Source organism: Electrophorus electricus, chromosome 15 (assembly GCF_041902795.1).
Source record: "Electrophorus electricus isolate QZ-2024a chromosome 15, ASM4190279v1, whole genome shotgun sequence".
Classification (NCBI taxonomy): Eukaryota; Metazoa; Chordata; class Actinopteri; order Gymnotiformes; family Gymnotidae; genus Electrophorus; species Electrophorus electricus.
The window spans coordinates 7,507,206-7,527,444 of NC_137511.1; the positions used below are offsets into that span (position 1 = coordinate 7,507,206).

General features: G+C 40.4%; 1 protein-coding gene and 1 long non-coding RNA gene across 4 annotated transcripts; one reads left to right on the forward strand and one right to left on the reverse strand.

The window, feature by feature from the left end:
* Window positions 1-2,029: 2,029 nt before the first annotated feature.
* LOC113569223 (coiled-coil domain-containing protein 57-like) lies at window positions 2,030-19,967 on the forward strand. Of its 3 annotated transcripts, none has more exons than XM_081697399.1 (20): window positions 2,030-2,475; window positions 3,396-3,851; window positions 4,253-4,361; window positions 5,145-5,246; window positions 5,346-5,503; window positions 5,589-5,663; window positions 5,884-6,084; window positions 6,789-6,947; window positions 7,953-8,115; window positions 8,384-8,509; window positions 13,607-13,790; window positions 13,995-14,186; window positions 14,457-14,557; window positions 15,383-15,508; window positions 15,695-15,751; window positions 15,936-16,155; window positions 16,523-16,659; window positions 16,993-17,121; window positions 17,279-17,465; window positions 18,759-19,967. In XM_081697399.1, the coding sequence occupies exons 1-20, from the start codon at window positions 2,375-2,377 to the stop codon at window positions 18,947-18,949; spliced, it is 3,174 nt and encodes a 1,057-aa protein (XP_081553525.1). In that variant the 5' UTR covers window positions 2,030-2,374; the 3' UTR covers window positions 18,950-19,967. The 3 variants fall into 3 exon arrangements, with proteins under 3 accessions (XP_081553525.1, XP_035389457.2, XP_081553526.1); XM_035533564.2 differs by having other exon boundaries at window positions 2,033-2,475; window positions 15,383-15,583; window positions 18,759-19,965; XM_081697400.1 differs by lacking the exon at window positions 2,030-2,475 and adding an exon at window positions 2,703-2,796 and having other exon boundaries at window positions 15,383-15,583; window positions 18,759-19,964.
* LOC145651297 (uncharacterized) lies at window positions 6,091-10,275 on the reverse strand. Its single transcript, XR_014117166.1, has 3 exons — window positions 9,669-10,275; window positions 6,750-6,883; window positions 6,091-6,246 (listed from the first exon to the last, which is right to left on the reverse strand). It is a non-coding gene; the product is annotated as an uncharacterized LOC145651297 (long non-coding RNA).
* Window positions 19,968-20,239: the final 272 nt, after the last annotated feature.

The following is a 20,239-nucleotide window of genomic DNA, read 5'->3' on the forward strand; positions in this document are numbered from 1 at the left end:
TGCATGCACGTATGTGTGTGTGGTTGGGGGAATGTCTCACCATTCATGAACACTGCAACTGTCTGGGAAAATGGTGTTTTTGGTCCAACCTGATGTTATTATTCTCACAGTTTAAAAAAAAGTCCAGATTTGTGTGTATTGTAATATCACCAGAAAAAAATGTTGCGTGATATCAGCCTACCTATTATTATACAAGCTGTCTATGAATGCTGACAGGGCAGTGTTGTGTAAGCTCAAATACTTCAGAGGTTGTCACACTGGCCCACAGCCTCAAGAGTCGGCCATTTCAGCATGACAGTCGTACACTATAGCCCAAGCAGCAAATGCAGTGCCTTTCACCGTTTTTGATTAAGCAGTTACAGTTAGCTGTTTCGATTTTGCGCACTTTGAGGGTATCTGGGTAATAAATATTTCGTTGTTGAAATCAAATGTGACTTTAAAACCATAGAAAAAACAGAAATATGTATGTAGACTACAACTTTCCGTGACGAGATTAAGGCGGACCTGTACGATTACCCTGACCTACATACCCCGCCAAACACTTCTATTTTTCTTGACGCTATTCTCATCTTAAAATAGCATACGTGATGTATGTCCATGACAGAGGTTGTTGCTGATATTTTCCAATTGTTTCCCTGGAGCAGAGCAGTGGTATGGCACCACATTCAACAGCTATCAGAACAGCTGCAGAAAATTGCTTTTGCATTATGATGCTCGACAAGAGCGCGTATTTTGTCCCCAGAGGTCCAGCGTGTGATCCAACAGATCAGATAGAGAATACGTCAGATCTGATATGTAAATGATAAAGGGAATATAAGACGTTGCTCCGTTTATAATAGCGAGAACATCTGTGATTGACGTATCTAGCTATTCCGACATACAGAAACTCCGTATACTATACGTGACAGCCTACGTGACTGCATAGGATGTCCTCTAGTCATGTCAATAAAGTTCGCCTAGGGAATCTTGTCTTAATATGCGCTATCTTGTAATGAACGCAATTCTGTTCGCTTTAAACTACATTTCTTTCTGAAAATTATCATTTATTATTATTATTATTATTATTATTATTATTATTATTATTATTATTATTATTATCGGCTGAATAGTACTGCCTCAGCAGTAAGTAGCTTTATCTTTGAACATGTCATCCGCTTAATTACTGTTGCCATTAATATCGTCGGTGTATCGATTATCTCCATATAGCATTTCGCTATATAAACACAGTCCTACGTGTGACCTTTCAAAATTCAAAAGAGACTGTGGTAACCAGCTATATTCCTAATCAGAGACTTTATACATCAGAGGTTTTATAAAGACACGGCACAGATAGATTTGTAGTAGAAACGTTTCGTAGTGCTAATATATAAGGTCGCGACTCCTTGGACATCTCATTCGAAGGACCTGTTACTGCTTACCAGCCTAAATGTGATGTCAAATGCTTATCGTATTCAGCGTGGACGCAAGATTTTATGCCAGAACTGTACTTTACAGCTTATACACACGGATCTTGAAATATTGGCAGTTATCTTACATACCTTATTGATGCTTGCTCTGTTAAAGTCTTTCTCTGATGCCGTTTTAGTATCACAACCATTACTCGTCCTTCGTCCCCCTCTCTGTAATGATACGTCAGTGGGATTCCGGTGAGTCTGTGGAGTGTCTCTTTTCAACTAAATCTAGGGGAGGTGGACGTGCAGGATGTGGATGTGCGCTCTCTCTCTCTCTCTCTCTCTCTCTCTCTCTCTCTCTCTCTCTCTCTCTCTCTCTCTCTCTCTCTCTCTCTCTCTCTCTCTCTCTCTCTCTCTCTCTCTCTCTCTCTCTCTCTCTCTCTCTCTCTCTCTCATAGGCACACCCCGATGCTCTTCTACAAATACCACGCTCTACAAGGATTTAAGAGGATTTACTATCTTGTACAGATAGTTTGTTAAGATAATCTGTACCTTGCCTAAACTTTGCTCTCTAATGTACTGGGCACAGTGCCTCAGACTCTGGTACTAGTCCTCTGGTACTATTCCCTTGCGATTAAAACACAGATCAAATACTCAGTAATCACATCAGATAAGATTGATCATTTTACTTTTAATGTGGCTGGCCTGATATACTAGTGATTATTGCGTTTAGAATACTTTGTTAGGTTGATGATAATGTGCCAGTGCCCATGTGTTAGCTGGACAAGTATGTAATGCATTATTTAAAAGCTGTTAAAGACTGCTGTACACATTCAAAAGATAGGCCTACGTGACTCCGGGCAGGTGCAGACCAGTTCTCAGTATTCTCTTACACACTGGCCTTTGTGCTTGCTGTGTAGCACTATTAGCACGCAGCCTCAGGAAGCACATCCCTCATAGCATTTAATGCAGTATGAGACAGGATGTCATACATTGGAGGAAAATGTAGAATACTACCGTATCCTAATGAGAATACGCTGTATCCTAAAGAGATGCCTTCAGATCATTTCACAGTTTTGTTCAGGTAAGTATGAGGGCAGTTTCATTAATATCACCACCATTTTTTAAAGTTAGAAGCAACGCACAGCACTTGTCTTGTCGAAGAATGTGCATTTTGAAAACTATACAATGATTTCTATAAGTAGGCTAAATAACACAATCTAATAAAGTAGCTACTACTACTGTTATACTCACACACCCCGTTGAAGTTACGGGAACCCCTCTTAACAAAACGTTTTACCCGGACCCTTCGACGTAACTCCACCGGGCTGAGGTTTCCATAGAAACAAAATTCGTGGCGTATTCACAGATATGTGGTTAGCTAGCTAGCTAGCTATAATGAATGGTACGATATCCTGCTCAGCACGTCTCCTTTTACTGCGCATTATAATTCTTTTACACAATGTAAAATGCATGTGCTAACTAACTCTCTTGTATTCAAATAATAATACGTGCTTCCCAACGCTAGCAGCCTTGGAAACAAGGACACTAGCGTTAGACAGCTGGTGCCTGATATGCTTGTATGTAGTCTTCGCGAGGAAAATAAGAGAATATATAAATGCTGTTTATACGCTGTTCTGCTTTTTATGCAGGTTTTCTTGCCGAATAGGTTGTTATCTGTGAACCAATGTTAGCTAGATAGCTATGTTGTTTTTTCAGGTATGCTAGCTAGCTAGTTTACCATATATGCTGTGAATGTTCCAGCCGCACTCGCCATAGTACACGATCTTTGAGCTGGAAGCCCAAGACCTCAGATAATGAATGATAGGTGTTGATCTCAGGGCTAAGCACAGAGGCACCACTACCCACTGACCATGGTTCACTGGATTTGTTCCTTATATTTGAACAACTATAGGGTGTTAATGCCATATGTGAATAAAGATTATTATTTAACCCTATAATCTTTTGGCAAGTTTCTCACTTAATAACTTACTGTCTTTTCAGATTTTCCTGTCCCTGCAGTATTAGCCATGCCCTGGCATTCAGCCATTCACTCATAACCATGCAGGACTGCAGGGACCTTGAGGCCCAGATGGCCTGTAAAGAGAAGGAGTGGAAGGAACTTCAGGCACTGCACGTTCAGCGGCTGGAGACCGCGCTGGCCACAGCCACAGGCCAGCTGTCCACTGAGAGGGAGCGCTACTTCTGCTTGCGGGATGACTTCCAGCACAACCTGCGTGTGCTGGAGGAGCGGGACAGAGAGCTGGAGTGTTACGATGCTATGGCTGCCCGTATCCAGACTGACAACAGCGCCCAGCAGGAGGAGCTGAGTGAGCTAAGGATACAGGTGGCTAAACTGCACGATGCCCTGGCAGAGGAGAGGAGAAAGAATGAAGATCTGCAGACTCAGCATCAGAGCAGAGGGGTAGAACACCGGCTGCAGCTGGAAAGAGTGCAGAGGTGAGGAATGGTTTGGTGTCTTAAGGCTACTGAACTTTGATAACAATTATCTGATAACCGTACATTACATGAATCGCTAATTATTAATTGATAACTTTTAATAAAACTAAGTGGATCAGAAGTAAGCATTCATAGCTTTGTATGGTGCTTGACATGAAAGAGTGTTGTGATGAATAAGGAAATGTTAAAGAATCTCAGACATTTTCATTGACAGTTTTCTTGCATTCGTGTACTTGCATACTTGCATACACTAAGTATTGTATATGCCATATCTACATCTTGAATTATACAGTCCTCTTTACCTATGATTAAAATGGTCAGTTGTATTATCTGTCACATGATGGTTTTGTCGCGTGTAGATATGCACACCCAATTCAATAGTATTTGCTCTTGTTATGCAGTGTGAAGGAGAATGAGATTCAGGGCCTCAGGGAGGAGAATGAGACACTGAAACGAGATCTGCAACGGCGAATCCAAGAGTCTGATGGGGAACTGGCACTGCAGAAACAGGTCCATGTTCAGCCAAATGTGATAGCCCTGTGTTGGTCAAATCAAGAATAGCAATTGTATTGTTCTTTGTTTCACTGTACTTTGCCTTGCGTTTGACATTTTCTCTTGGTAACTGCTGCCTACTGAACCCTTGACCATGCTGGTCATATTGTGGCTACTGTAGCTAACCCTAACCCTAGTCCAGAAAAAGAATGAGTACTTTTTGGTAGAATAGACTTTATAGTCTAATTTTTTTTTTTTTAATTTCCTCAAAGTACGCCTTCTTATTCAGAACTTTGAATTCTCCCTACCTGCTCTATATATTGGCCACATCATAATATCAAAGTGATTTTAATTACGGAATTGTTGCCTTACTGCACAAGCTCAAAAAATTGGTAAAATGTTGGCAGAGCTTCACATGTTTAGCATCACTTCACATAGTGTTGATTTATTTAGTTTTCATGTTTAATCATTTCCGCATGAATCACTTAGGCCATAACTTGATATTTTTAAAACCTTCTTGGAAATATATGTACAAGTAGATTGGTTGACTGTATGACAGAGTGGATGTTCAGGGAAATGTAATATTAACAGATATGACTCAGCTCAGTGTGTTTAATATGGAATCCACACTCATTTGACATAATCTGATTGGCAGTGAGCATGTGTGTGAGCAGCTTTTTTCCATTTGTAAAGAAAGAGATGACAGTGCATGTACAAACTGGTTTCCAGTGTATAGCTCTGGGTGAAGCTGCAGTGATTTGAAAAAGGGCATGACTTGTTGAATAATATCATTTCTGATAGGAACTGATGGCAGAATTCGACAGTGAGATGAGAAAGCGGGAGCATGAGTTCAATCTGAGACTAGATGAGATGCGTAACTTTGTGCTGTCTCACGAGCTCCAGGTACATGTAACAAAACCTTTATCCGATTTCTTATTTATGTATTTATTTATTATTGTGCTTAAAAGACCAAATCATTGTAAGTGATTGGCGAATGAACAGGCGAGGCTCCTGAACAAAGAGCTGGAGGTTCATGCCAAAGCACACAGCCAGGCTAGCAAGGCCTTGCAGGTGTCTGAGCAGCTCTATCAGCAAGCTCAGAAAGATATCCTGCACAGAGAGTGGGAGCTCAGCAACACCACTGCGCTCAAAGACTCCAGGTATGCACAGCATCTAGCACATGTGCACGCTGCCCTACGCTTGCTTCAAGGGGGTTCTCACCCACTGACACGCATGGTCTTGTAGGATAAACGAGCTTGAGGAGAAACTGAATCAAATGGAAGCCAAGCATAAAAAAGAAGAAGATGGGAACAACAGGAAGTAAGGCTATTAATCTGCAAAAGGTTCATGTTTTTTATTTTTAAGTATTTTAAAGAAAAATAATACATGTGAAAAAAAAGAACAAAACAAAAGGCCACATTCACTCACTCTGTGGTCATGAAGTACATATAGAGCTATAAATATAAATAGCTAGTGCACTTGAGGGCAAGCATGTTTGGCTGCAGAGAGGTGGTGAGCAGTGTTGTGGTGTGGTTTGCAGGCATGCAGAGTTGGAGCGCAGGGCTCGGGAGAGAGAGGCCACTCTGAAGGCCATGCGGGAGGCCCATGCCTCTGACATACGTGAGGAGAGGAGGAGGACTGCAGAAGTCCAGAGCCAGCTGGACAGCTTGCTCCTGCAGCAGCAGAGGAGAGAGGAGAGCCACGCGGACAAGCTCCAAAACAGAGAGCAGAAGATACAGGAGTAAATTCCTGCTACATCCTCACCAACAAACGCACGTCCATTTAATACGTCTGCTCATGTGAAATAATGTTTACAGCCAAACAAATATCCCTCTGTCCCAATAATGATGAGTGATGAATCCAAACCCATTGCTGTTCCAAAGTAGTTAGATTTACAGCTTGTCTAGAGAAAAGAAAGAGAAATTAGAAATAGAATTCATTTCTTATTCTCCAATACCTCTCATTGGCGTGGCTCTGTACTGTATTTCACGTGCTGTCTTAAGAGCTACGATGTGCTTTTGACTTATTTGTCCGCTTTTGTTTTCAAAAGGCTGGTAAAGAGCTTCAAATTGGCCATTGATGAGGGATTTGCTGCTTGTGTGGGATGTACTGCATCGCTAATAAGCACTTGTTGTTTTCTGTGACTCAAGATAGATTGGCAGGGAGAGGGTGGGTGTCTCTGAGCATGGCTTGACTTGTAATTCAAGCCCGTAAGAAACAAACTGTTTTTGATTGTTTGTTAAATGTTTTTGAGATGCACCTTTGGCCCAGTCAGTATTATTAATGTCCTGCATTGTCACTCATCTAATTAGATGTTTACAGCCTGTGGAAATGAGGGGAAAACTAAAATTAAGCTTTCAACATGAATTGTGATTACAATAGCATGAGAGGAAATGTTTAATCTACCTCATTATAATAATTTAAAAATCTTTTGGTGATTTAAAGGCTGTCTGCAGAGCTGAAAAAGATGCAGGCTGCCTGGGATGCTTACATCACACAGGTCTCCAAAGAGACGGTTGCCAAGGACACAGCGCTGCTCTCTGCAGGGGAGAAAGAGGCCAAAGTGAGAGCAGACCTACAGAAGTGTAAAGAGGATTTGGAGAGGTGAGAGGTTGTCCAGAGGGACCCAGATTCATTAATCAGTCACACATTTTATGTTGAATTAAAACCTGCTGAAAAGCTCATATTGATGTCATACTTAAATTTGTTTAAAGATCCAGGGAGCGTACATTTCTTAAAGTGGGTGGTCTTTATGATGTGTAAAGCCTACATAAGCTCTGTTCTCACACACTGTTCCAGCTCTCACCCTCTTTGAATCTGAGCAACTCAGCTAGTGAGTAAAGTCTATCTTGGAAGCTGAAGTGTTAGCCAAATGTGCAGTATATCTTTGGAAATGTTCTTCCAGGAGTGCATGCATAGCTGTGCAGTCAAACTGAAACACCAATTATAAGGTTAGTATATGTGGATCAATATAATGTAGATTTTATAATGGTGTAACAGATTTTATACAGATCTAAATTTGAATTTAGACATTTGCACATTTATGGTCTCACACAAAGCAGGCAATTCTAATGACAACAAGTATCCCTCTTGTTGAATCCTAATTCCAAACATATTAAACCACATTAGATCAGGCTAGACTAACAGGAATCCCAAAGGTAGTCAGTGCCAGGCTCAGTTATTTTGCAGTGAAGTCTGTGTAATATTTCACTGTCCAATGAGCTAGCTCTTAGTGTCTCAGCCTGGTACAGGCACTAGATAATAGGTGGAGACGGACTGGTAGATTTTATGTTTCACATCAGGATAAAATTAAAAGCTACCAATCCGTCAACACCTATTATCTAGTGTCTAGACTTCAGAATTACTTGCATCAGTTTCCTCATTGGAACATGTGCAGTGGTATTGTTTTACAATGTGCAGTTGTACTGCCCAGTTCTCTCTTTTTGCAACATTATATTGAGCTCCATTTGAATAGTGTAGCAGGCTGTTAATCAATCATACTTGTTGGAATATTAGGACCATGCTCAACCTCTTCACAGCTAGGAATGACGAGCCAATTAGGTTGCTTTTTGAGCATTTTTTATGACATTTCTGCTATGCGTGGGTCAGGTACAAGCAGCAGTTGACCGCTGGCGTTCAGAGGGAGCAGGCTCTGGAACAGAAATGCGTGCAGCTGGAGCTGGACTGGGAGCGGCGCTGTGAAGAAGCACGTGCTGAACACTACCTCAAGAGCGAGGAGCTCATCCAGGGTCTGACCCAGGCCAGAGACCAGGTGAGCAAACACACACTCCAGTGGAGGCTAAGATAAACATGCAGGCTTGCAAGTCAGTGGGGTGCCAAGATGAGGATTACTGCAGCCAGATTAATTGGTTAGATCATATAAAGGTTTATGTAAAGTAATCGATCCATGACTGCTTTCATACTTTTCATATGAATGGAAATATTTTGGAATTATTGGTTTATTACAATAGAATTATTCCATATGAATTCTAATGATCTGGGTAGATAAATGTGTATGAGAGCTGGATGTGTGTTCTCAGGTGCGTGCTGAACTGAGAGAGAAGGAGCAGGAACTGCAGGAGACTGGCGCTCTGTTGAAGAGTGTGACCATAGAGAGAGCCCAGGCTCTGTCTGGGGCTCGGTGTGCCCCGAGCACCACTTCTCAGGTTAGACCATGAAAAGACACCACGAAAGCATACACACCTCTACTAATTTTTGACCAATTCTTACAAACCACCATTCTTGTCAAATGAGATCACTAAACTTTATAGGCATATATTCTTTTTAAATTATATATATTTTTATTGCTTTGGAAAAATGTTTTTTTTTAAAGAGTACATGTAGGTATTTTGGCATAACTTTGCATTTAAATATTATGTCTGTACGCTTGTTAGTAAATGAAGACAAAAACTAGGGGCTTGGTCCTGAACCCATCTAGAGCACCTATTTCACCTGCCTGAAGTGATGATCCCCGTGACATCACCCTCTCTCCTTCAGGGAGTAGCAAACACTGCCTTCGCCCTCGGGGAGGGCACACCTGTGCTTCACCCCTTCTGTGGGTGCTTCGTGCTCCAACCCTTCATCATCCAGGGTCACGCCCATATCCCTCACTGGGGTTCACACACTGGGACTTTATACCATCCCCCTAACAGCGCCGGTGTGTTCCTTAAACGTGAGCGCGTTCCCGATGGCCTCTGTAGCGCCATGTCACTTCTGACACCTATTGTGGCGAAGGCAGAGGGCAGAAACCCCACCCAGGTCTCAAACCCAGGTCCTGCATGCGATAAATATGTCCTGACCACCAGACCCGAGAGCCTGGCATAGCAGCCAGAGCACCCATTTCAGCTGCCTGAAGTGACACCCCCCGTTACAACACCCTCTCTTCTTTCGGGGGTGATAGTTTTGTCACCACATCCTTAATTCACTGTTTAAGGTTGCTTAAGATCTTGTACTTAAGATCGCTGTACTGTACTGTACTGTACTTAAGATCGCTGTACCCCTTAGGATCGCTGTACTAGTAACACTACACAACTTGCTATCTTGTAATCGGGAATCTTGAAGTCGTGGCTGCTTCCACAATACACGACTTATCGGCGAGAGGAGATAACACACTACAAGATGTTTCACCGTCCATCGAGTCTGTATGTCCTCCTATGAGGACAAAACTATTTTTTATTACAAAAACACAAATGACACAGAGAGTGACATGATACCCTGCACATGTTGGATTAAAGTAAAGTAATATAACTACTATATTACTTATAGTATTATAAGTAATATAAATACTACATTTTTAGTGTAGAATCTATATAGATAGATACATACATACTAGCTCCTCCGTCTGTCCCCCTTTCATTGATATTTTGATATAACTTGGCTACAAGTTATATATGCAAGGATTCTGATGTTGTACAACTCCTCCCCCTCCCTCCATATCTTGCGTTGTCATTGGTTGTACAGGTTTTGGACTCGCCGACAGGTCCAGATATTTAGCATGCTATCCTGATAGAAAACATACAATCGTGTCGTGTGAACTCAGCATTAGACTGTGTTTTACTCTGCTCTGAGATTCATCACTGGTCACTGTAACGACACTTATCTTTGCATACTTTATGATAAGATTGGGTGATCTTCTCTGGTAGAGCTCCAGGCAGCACCCAGACCTCTGTTTATTTTCAAGGCTCTCAGCAGTCTGACTTTACATGGTTTCTATATGTAAACAAATGCTCAAAATAAGTCTAGAGACTGGCTAACCTTCCAGTCGCTGAGAGTCTGTACTGATTCGGTAAAATCAGATCTTATAGTGCCCAGTGAGCTGGAATGTGTAACTAGGAGCTCTGAAGCCCTGTTAGCTCGTCTCACTTGATCATTGCACATTACATTTTTTATCTCCCCCCAGTATGTACTTGGATTCTACCAGATTTTAGTTTACTTTTTTGTTTATTTGACTTATTAATTTAGTAATTAATTATTTGCTTATTTAGCTGAGATTTTAGTTGCACTGGATTTTATTATATTTATTTGTAGATGATTTTAGCTTTAGTTTAATTAGATTTTTTATTTATTTTAATATAATTTTATTCTCTTCTTCTTGTTTCTGTTAAAGAGAAACTATATTAAGTTAAATACTAGAAATTCAAACCAAGGCACTCTTCCATGCTGTACACATTTCCTTTATTTTTATGGAAATTCTTTTTTAGGATAGTAAAAAAAGATTTAGTGTGTGTGTGTGTGTGTGTGTGTGTGTGTGTGTGTGTGTGACTGGGCCATATCAGAGAAATCTATCCACACGTAGCAGCCATTGGCTTCATCCGGGTTGTAGTATCTCAAACATGAAAGGTGTATTTAAGCCTTCTGACCAACTAGTGACAATCATTTGAGTTGTCTTCACAGCTAATTGCCAGATGGACAGGCACTCCTACAAAGCAAGACATTTTATCTTAATAATAAAAGAACACAGAAAAGAAAAAGAATAAGTCCAACGCCAACACCACCACCACCACCAAACAAACACAAAGACATCTAAAAAATCTAGTTTAATTTGCAGCACACAGCATTCATTTGTATATGGTTTACAAAAGAAGGCAATATACAATATAGTTTGTAAATCTTGTAATACCTTTACTGTGTGGATTTGCCTTATAAGCAGTTTAAAACATGTTTGAGTACAGTATGTAAGAATGTCTTGTTGTGAACTACCTTTTCCTGTATATTTGTAATTTTCTGTAAGTCACTGACTGCCTTGCTCAACATTTCAAATGTGGTTTACCCTCAGTGTACTCCAAACAAAAGGTTGAATCTAATTTGAACGTTATCAGAGAATGAAATGATGATCAGAGCAATTTCAACAAGTTAGAAATCATGCCATCAAATATGCCAGTATACCCATTTACATAAAAAAGATGTCAATAGATTTCTGTACAGTCAGTAAAATTTTACTTACTGCTGCTAAAAATAACACATCCTTGACCACAGGAATGCCTGTTACTAGAACTATTCTGAGTGATGCCAGACACATTTAGCAAAGGTCAGACAGAGCTCTGACTGATATCATATCTCCACTGCCAGCTGCTCTATAGGTTGTTTATTATGCAACATTTTAAGAGTCTTTAAATAGCATGTCAGCAAGAGATGCTTTGACACCAAGAGAATGTGGCTTTGAAAGTTCACAGTGACTTTTGTGAATATGCTTGAGGAAAGGTTGTATCCAATGATACAACCAACCATTATTTTAGAGCAGCCTAAATTGACAAGCTGCACCTGTGCAACAGTAGCCTTTACCAAATGTATCAATCCAAACATGCATCTGAATGTGATCTGGGTTTCCTGAATCATGCTTCGTACTCCACTGTAGTGCTCTGAGTAAGGTTACACACTCACACTGGATAGTGAAACAGTCTGAAAAAAGACACTGGGAAAGAAACACTGAAAGGTCGCATTGAGGTTGTGCTGATTTATTGAACTGACTGGGTAGAGGTCAAAAACGGCAACAAGTGGGGCTTTGAAAATAGAGGTGTGTGAGGTGCATGCTATTCCCATAATAGACAAGGACACACCCCATTAAATCTGAAAAGTAGTGGGGGTTGGGGGCGCAAATGGCTCAAATAAAGCACTTTTCATTACCAGTGTCCTTTTGTAAGATTATTACAGTGCTTGTCTAATAACCTTTCTTTTCATTCTTGAAAATGTAATTGTTCCTCGTGTTAGCATTTTCTAGTGGTTGTATTTGTTATTGTTCATAGATAGTTTTGAGTTTGGAAGTTCCTGGATATTACAGCATGTGAGATAATAGGCATGTCATATCTCAAACTAAAATGATGTGATTTGTGGGCTGCAGTAAAATTAGTCTGGTGTCTTCTTCTCTGTAGATTTCCTTAATCATTTTCTGCTTGTTTGCTATGCTGTAGAAATATTTTTTGCAATGCTTTCATAACACACAGACACTACCCAAGCAAGGCTGTTCCTCAAAACTCAGAGCAACAAAGGGACTTGTGTGTGAAACCAAAGAGGGTCAAACCATCTGTCTGAAGTAGTCACAGTGTTCACTGGCTGAGACTGGAGTGAAGGTACACCAGTCAATGATATCAAGAGGTCTGCATACAGCTGGTATTTATGGGAGAATGGCTATTAAGAAGCCATTACTGAAAAGAAAAAGAAAAAAAAAAACATCAAAGCATGTGTGAAGTTTCTCAGAAAGTATCAGAGTGACCCAGCTAAAAGTGGGATACGGTTTTGTGGTCAATCCAAAACAATATGTGTGGGAAAAAATCGGAACACCAGCCATTGAACAACAAAACCACGCAGTCAAGGTCACTTGAAAACATACATAAAGTTCAAAATGAACTTTATCTAAAGACTTTAATATCGCTTGCTTTGTTGCTTAGATGTCAGACAAATAGAACATAGGCAGGCAACTGGCAACATTTGTAAAAGTCTAAGATGAGGGCACTCCAAATAACTGAGTGATATGTTGAAACGTGGTATTAGTGTTAATTTCCTGTGTTTTTTGGTTTGTTTGTTTGTTTTTGTTATTCCTTTATATTGTTATTATGTTCTGGGACATTTCCATGTTACAGTGAATAAGAATAATTACAAACTGGAAGACAGTTGGAAAGCATTACTGGTCAGAAGATTATAATGTGTAACTGCAATAGTATGTCAAGAAGCCCATAATACTCAAAATAACATTGGTGTTTCTCCATCTAGTGGCAGCTAATCAATCAGCATGCTCAGACTGGTTAAAGCCACACTGACCGTTTTATTAGGAACACCCACCTTGAATTTTTGCTTACTGACTGACATGGTAGTAGAACATTAGTGGGAGTTAAGTTTATATTAGTCTATCAGGATGTTTGTTTGTTTGATGGATTTTAAATCCACTGCTGGATTTAGAGTGGTCCATCACACAAACATCTAGCTAGCAAATGGAAACTAAGCGTTTCTACTAAACCTTTTTTACTGAATGATTTTTGCCAGTTTTGAATCACTATGCAGGTATCTCCAGCACATGGCAATTATCAGACTGTGAGGTTGCTTAGTTCTCTATAGAACAACTAACCAAGTGCTGTCTCACTTTGCAAGGAACTAAACTATACTTGCGATGTGAGAAGATGGTCAGTGAGAAGATGGTCAGTTGTGGCACAGACAACTTTCAGATGACTGCGGCACCTTGGGCTCTTAGCCAGTTGAGCCACTTGGGAGCCCTGTGTGCAGTTTTTAACAATCTCACTGTAGGACTCTGATGCAGTTTTTTCCACCCTCAGGCAGGTGGCGTAGCAAGTCACAGTTTCCCCTCAGAGGAGATCCAGCGCCTCCAGCAGGAGAACAGCAGCCTAAGGGAAGTGGTGGCTGAGATGAGGAGACAAATGGAGAGTCTCAGTAGACACGTTCCCCCAGCTCAGAGCCCCAGCATGACTCAGCACATTGAGTCAGCAGCCTGCAGCGCTGGTACTTGCCCTCACACCTCTCAAATTAGGGCTAGCTATTCTATGGCAAGATTTATGTTTAACAGTAATAATTCCTAAAGTTAATGATACTTATTAACAGATACTGCACAGATACAAAACTTTTCACCGCTGAAATTCTTTGAAAATGGCAAGGTTGTAGAAAGATTTCTTTTATTATTTTATATGGATTAATGCTTTATTTCAGGAACTGCAGAATATAACCAGGCTCTGGAGGAAGAACTAAAAAACTTGAAGGCTAAATGCAGACACCTTGAACAGCAATTAGAAGAGGCCTGTAAAACAACTATTCCAAGGGCCACTGTTGCGTCTGTACTCCCTGTTTCCCCTGACAACGCCTACCTTCAAAACCACATCAGATCACTTAATGAGACCATAGGTAATTTCCCTAAGTCACAGCATAGGCAGGTATTGTTGTTCACCCACTGAATATATATGTAATTTAAATACTGTGACTATTTCAGTAAATATGACTGAAATGTTACATGGCATCACATCACAGCCTATCATGTTATAATTCATTATGACTTTTAAATATTCTCTTCCATAACAGTTAGTGAGTTAGTGATCAATGGTCACATGGCTCTGAGAGCCAAACTGGATATAGCTGCGAGTCTGCACTAACACACGCACTGATCTTTTTTGTCAGGTGGACTGCGAACTGAGAAAGTAGCCTCTGCTGCTGCTCTGAAGAAACAGGAAGTTAGGCTGGCCCATCTGGAATCCACGGTGGCTCAGCTGACACAGCGGGTACTATAACCAGGATGAGAAATTAATTTGAATATGACTGCAAGATATATCCCTTCCTATCTTCCAATTTAATTAACATTCTTTAGAATTTGGTCCAAAAGCACACCTCTCAAAATGTTCGTGTGACCTAGGAAGATGCTAAGTAACAAGTGCCTATCCCACTTAGCCCCACATCATGTTACAACTTGGTAATGTTATACCAAAAAAGGCAGTGTAGAAAGTTCACTTTATCATCAGTGACGAGCATGGGACTGTTAATAATCACATGACTTGGGCTTTCAGGACTGTAAAGAAAATTGTCCCCACTCACAGAATCTTTGCGTCCCTCCATGTGTTGTGAACTGAATGAAAGCAGATAAAATGAAAACTGAACCTTGAAGAAACTAATGATACTGGTGCCTAATATCAGCTTCAGACCATCAGTGTTATTTTCAGCAGACTCATACTCAGCACTCTTAAACTGAACACTCTAATATTTCCACCTCCTAGGGTTTATTGCTTGCTCTCACCGTGTAGTTGTTACTATTGTGTTATTCTGCACTTTGTGAGCTTTAAAAATGGAATGGATATGCTGTGATGAAATGTGTTTCACTGCTTTATTTTCTGTCTGCTTATTAGAACTCCTAGAATGGATACAGATGAAGTAACATTAGTCTGGGTTACTTTTCAGCCCAGGTTTGATTTCTATAGATTCCAAGACAGATTCTGAGAGTACAACTGACCACATTCACATTGGCTGGAGGAAGAAACTACTGGTATCCTGTGTGGGGGAGGAAACACCAAATTTTGAATCAAAAGTGATTGCTGTCTTATGTCTTCTCCCAGTGTCACTCAAATCAAATGGAAAAGGAGACCCTGCACTTGGAACTAGCCAATCAAAAGAGAGGAGCAGCAGCTGAAGAGGCAAGACTGAAGCAAAAATTGGCTGAAACAGAGATGCAATTGGAGGAGGTGAGGAGAGAGACAGAAGAGTACCAGAAATGGAGCCTTCTCCATAATCTGGAAACAGTTGCCCTTGGCAACCAGGTGACTATAATATATAACATTAATCATGTCAGTATTATTAATATACAATCTTAGAATTCTCAGATTTTCTAAGGTGAGCATGGATTATTTAAACATAGTACCTTTGTGCAGGTGTCTGCACTGAAACTGGACATTGCAAGCAGGAGAGAGCCTATCGTCCTTGAGCAGGTAACAGTTCAATTGGAACCCTTGGGGAGTGGTTGGAACTAAAAACTAAAAGTTTGTTATAAATAATGTTAATATAATAGAAACTGATCCATTGATTACCAGTGTCAGTCAACTCAGTATATTGTAATACGAGCCAAGTTGTTTTATCTTTGCTAACTATGTTCAGTCATGTTGCTTATTCTAGAGTGACATGCTAAAGCAGCTTCAGGAGGAGAATCTCAGTCTGAGGCAGCAGCTTCTGTTCCGGGCCTCTGGCATAGAGGGCGCTGTTGGCGATACCAACCTGCTCCGGTCCAAACTCAGACAGGCAGCTCGCTGGATCTCTCGCCTCAGCCAGGACAAACGACAGCTCATTGAGATGGGTAACAGGCTGCGGGCTCAGTTGGCAGAGATAGGCCTGGATGGTGAGTGTTTCGCTTTATCTCTCTCTCTTCCCCCCCAACACTGAAAAAAAGTAATGCGTCTTTGTTTCATTTTACTTCATTTTTAGATTAGTACAGAGTGAAAAAGACCATATATGCTTCACAAGAAAACCAAACACTGTGTCTTACCTGAAAACCCTCCGGTTTCCACTTTTTAAAGAAATGTCTGTATAACTCTAATCTTAACCCACATTGTATTACTCAAAAGAGTGACATAGAATCACATTTCTTATACAGCTTTGTGATGTGATTTATTTAAATTTTTTTACTAATGCTTTGAGTTTTGCAGTACCTTGTAGCCCACCTTGCTTCTCTGTTATTCTGAATTCGTTTTTGGGTCTTTTGTCAGATGCGCGTCATTGTGAAGCAGGTCCCAGGCCTTGCGTCAGCCTCTTGGAGAAACAGTCCTCCAGAGCTGAGGGTGAAGCCCAGTCACAGAGCCGCCTGTCCACGCTGGAACAGCTTCAGTATAAACTTACTACTCAGGTGCTCCAGCTACAATGATGCGCGCTAAAGCTTAACTCAAATCTTGTAGTTGGCAGAGAGAACACGGCTTCCTTATCAGCTTATTGTGTCAAAGAACACGGTTTCTTAACTGGTTTAGCCATACTTCTGATGCAATGCTGTTATCAGTAAGGCCACTAGAGAGTGCCAGAACAAAGTTTATTGAACCGTCCTATTTGATTATTAGAGTCATTATAAAATCCAGTAAATAAACCTCGAATACAGTAAATTATGGACACATTGGCTTAGGTTGAGGAGTTTGTTTTATTTTAACCCTTCAACACCCCAACTTCCCCTCCCACTCCTTCCCCCCAGGAGCTACAATATGCACAGAGGGATCAGAGTAAGAAAAAAACTATTATAGTGCGTCCCCATTTCTCTGGGAGTGAGAGTGGGGACAAAGATGGAACTACCAACCCTTGGGACCTGCCAACGAGGGACCAGGTATCCCAATTAAGCGTGCATATTTTCTCACATTTAAACATGGTTACATAAGCCAGACAGTCCACCACACAATTCTTTCATCACGAAGCATCTCCCTCCAAAGCCTGGTTTCTCTGACAGAACATTTTTGTCCCTTTCTTTCCCTTCTCTCTTCTAGTATTCAGGCATTAAAGAGAACACTCCGCCCGTGCTGCCCCAGTGTGAGGCTCCAGGGCACACAGCTAGCTCTCCTCACTCCCTGCTGTCATTAGTGGCCACCGATGGGTCACTGCAGGACATCTGGCAGATGCTGGAGCGCGGCTGGAGCCCCACGGTACTCACCTCCAGCGATGGCGAAAACAGAGGTGCAGTCACAAAAAAAGCATAAATTTACTTTAATTAATGCTCATAAGAATTCCTAAGAATATATATGTAAGTTTTTTGCTGACCAAAGCTTAATTGCTGCATTTTTAAAGTGTGTGTATATATATAGATAGATAGATAGATAGATAGATAGATAGATAGATAGATAGATAGATAGATAGATAGATAGATAGATAGATAGATAGATAGATGGGACTGCATAAAAATTAAACAGAATCTGAAATTTGAGAGTTTGTTATGATTACTCATATGATGGCCAATCTATTATTTCAGATAAACTTAATTCAGTATTCATACAAATAAGCATTAAAAAGACATATTATTAATTGTGTCTAGGCAAATATCCAAAATGTATCACTGATGTTAAAAAAGGATATTATGAGCAATCATTCAAGGCCAAATGGCAGAGTTTGCTCAATCTGTGGCATTGCACTGGATGGACCAGCGAACATTTACCAATCAGAACTCTGTCACCACCTTTCCCACAATAATAATGTCATGCTACTGGATGCTGATATGGAATATACCCTGTCATCCAGGAGAGACACATGCAACCTAGGAGCCCGAGACCAAGGTTTAATATGGCTTGAGATTCAGTATCTCTGTGACCTGTAGAGTGAGTGTTCACGTGGTATTCACGTTTGCCTATATTTCAACACACTGTCATATCAGTTTCACGACTCGACACCCTGTTCAGGCATTTGCATCATCTGTGTCGCTTTATGCTATCTTGGCAAAGAGATGGGTAGTCTGGACACAGGGTTGACTGATATCAGTGTGTCTGGTACCAGCTATCCCTGTCCCAGCTCAAATAAATCTGCAACTCCAGCTTACCAGTTTAGTGCCGACACTGTCTTCTGACAACTAAAAGTTTTCAGGTATTCCTAAGTGATCCATTTCTTACTATGAGCTATTTCTTACTGTGGGTTCTCAATTATTTAATCTGGCCTCATCCTAATTGGAAATAAATGTTTCTTTAAATGTATCTGCCTTTAAATATGAGGCAATGTGGGGCAACATCAGTAGCAGGTCTCAAAATTCAGAGCTTGAGGACGTTATATATGGGGAACCCAGAGCTCCAGGCAAAGTCCCTAAATGAAGGCTTGGCATGACTCTAACAAGGTTCATAACTGGTTCATAGGCTCTGTGAATCAAGCAATAAAATTTGCAGGGCAAATTTTAGTTTGATAGCATGTAGAGCTCCACAGAACTGCATGTTTATATGACTTTGTCATGTTGCCCCTGGGTTGCTAAAATATCAGTTTTATATGCAGATGGGGTTGCTGCATCAGACAGACTACAAGGCACAAGTGTCCCGTATCCTGCATCACCAGTCAAAGTTCAGGGCTTGAAAGCACTGGTCCAGGAAAGAAAGAAACCCACCAGGATTACATCTGAACCAGGCAAAAAGACTAGGCCTGCTGGCAAAGTGGTCAAGATTCGAAATTACAACATTAAAGACTGATAAAAAGAAAGTTTAAAAAAAGAAAAAATAAGTTGTGCCATTGAACTTACAACTATTTGCTACTCAAGAATTCATGCTTTCCTCTTGATCCTAAAGTACAGTGTGGAAGAAGATTTTACTTATTTACCTGCTTTGAATGCCTTTTGACATTGCATTCTGTTAAAAGAAACTATTTGGCAAACATTTCATTTATTAATAACCTTTTAGTTTAGAGATGAAAGTCTATGGATACTTATGAATGTGTAGTTTTCTTTTCTATGAAAATGTTACACCTAAGAGCACAAACACTGTTTAGATGATGCCCAATAGGTAAATGTAAATAGTTTGTAAGGCGGGAGCGGGAGGTAAATAGCCATCTATTCATTTGAAATACGGATAACAGATTCCTTCGTACAGAATTAAAATATATGATCCATGTATGTCAAAGCAAAAAAAACTCAGAATACAATAGAATATTTTATTCTCACTACGTATATATTGCTGTTCTGATTTTTTTACGATGTCTATATAAAACAAGGTGTCTTGCGCTTTTGAACTGAAGTTACCTCTAAACGAGCCCAACAGTCTTGCTTGCAAAACTGTTCTGGTCTGGGATTAAACTCCTCCTATCCTCTGTCATCACCTCACCCTATATCCTAGCAACGCCCTTGAATTCATTCTCATTGGCCATTTTTGCACACCTCCATTTACTGATTGGCTTATTTCAGCGTCACTGGCACCTGTCAAATTTATGGGCAAAATGTCCCATGTGCCACATCAGGGGACACCGGGTACAAAAACTGATCATATCTATATCATCACCTGCTGTGGCCTTATAGTGCGTTGTCTTTCCGATGGCTTAGCGCTCATCTGTTCCCAGTGCAGTATGCCCTGATCTCACAATTTTTATTTTATTAAGCTACATACATACTTTACCTATGCTTCTCCAACAGTTTAAATGGTTTCATCATTCTATTATATATACTTTACAACTTAAAACCAAGTTAAAAGCTGTAAAATAATGCAGTGATGGTGCAATAATAAATATCATACTTCATAGGCCTGATTTATTTAAGATTCGTAAAAACATACAAAAATAATACACTAAAAAAAGTCTATAATTCGTTACAACTTCAGCTATACTAGTACGTTATCGATGTCTCGTATGTCAGTGCTTATCTGATAGACCGATAAGCAATGAGTTTACAACCGATAGCTTCCAGACAAATGACCCCACTTTGTTCTGAATTTGAACGCTAACCATGGCCTAGAGGTAGCAGTTGGACGTGAAGTGATGAACTTTATTAACCC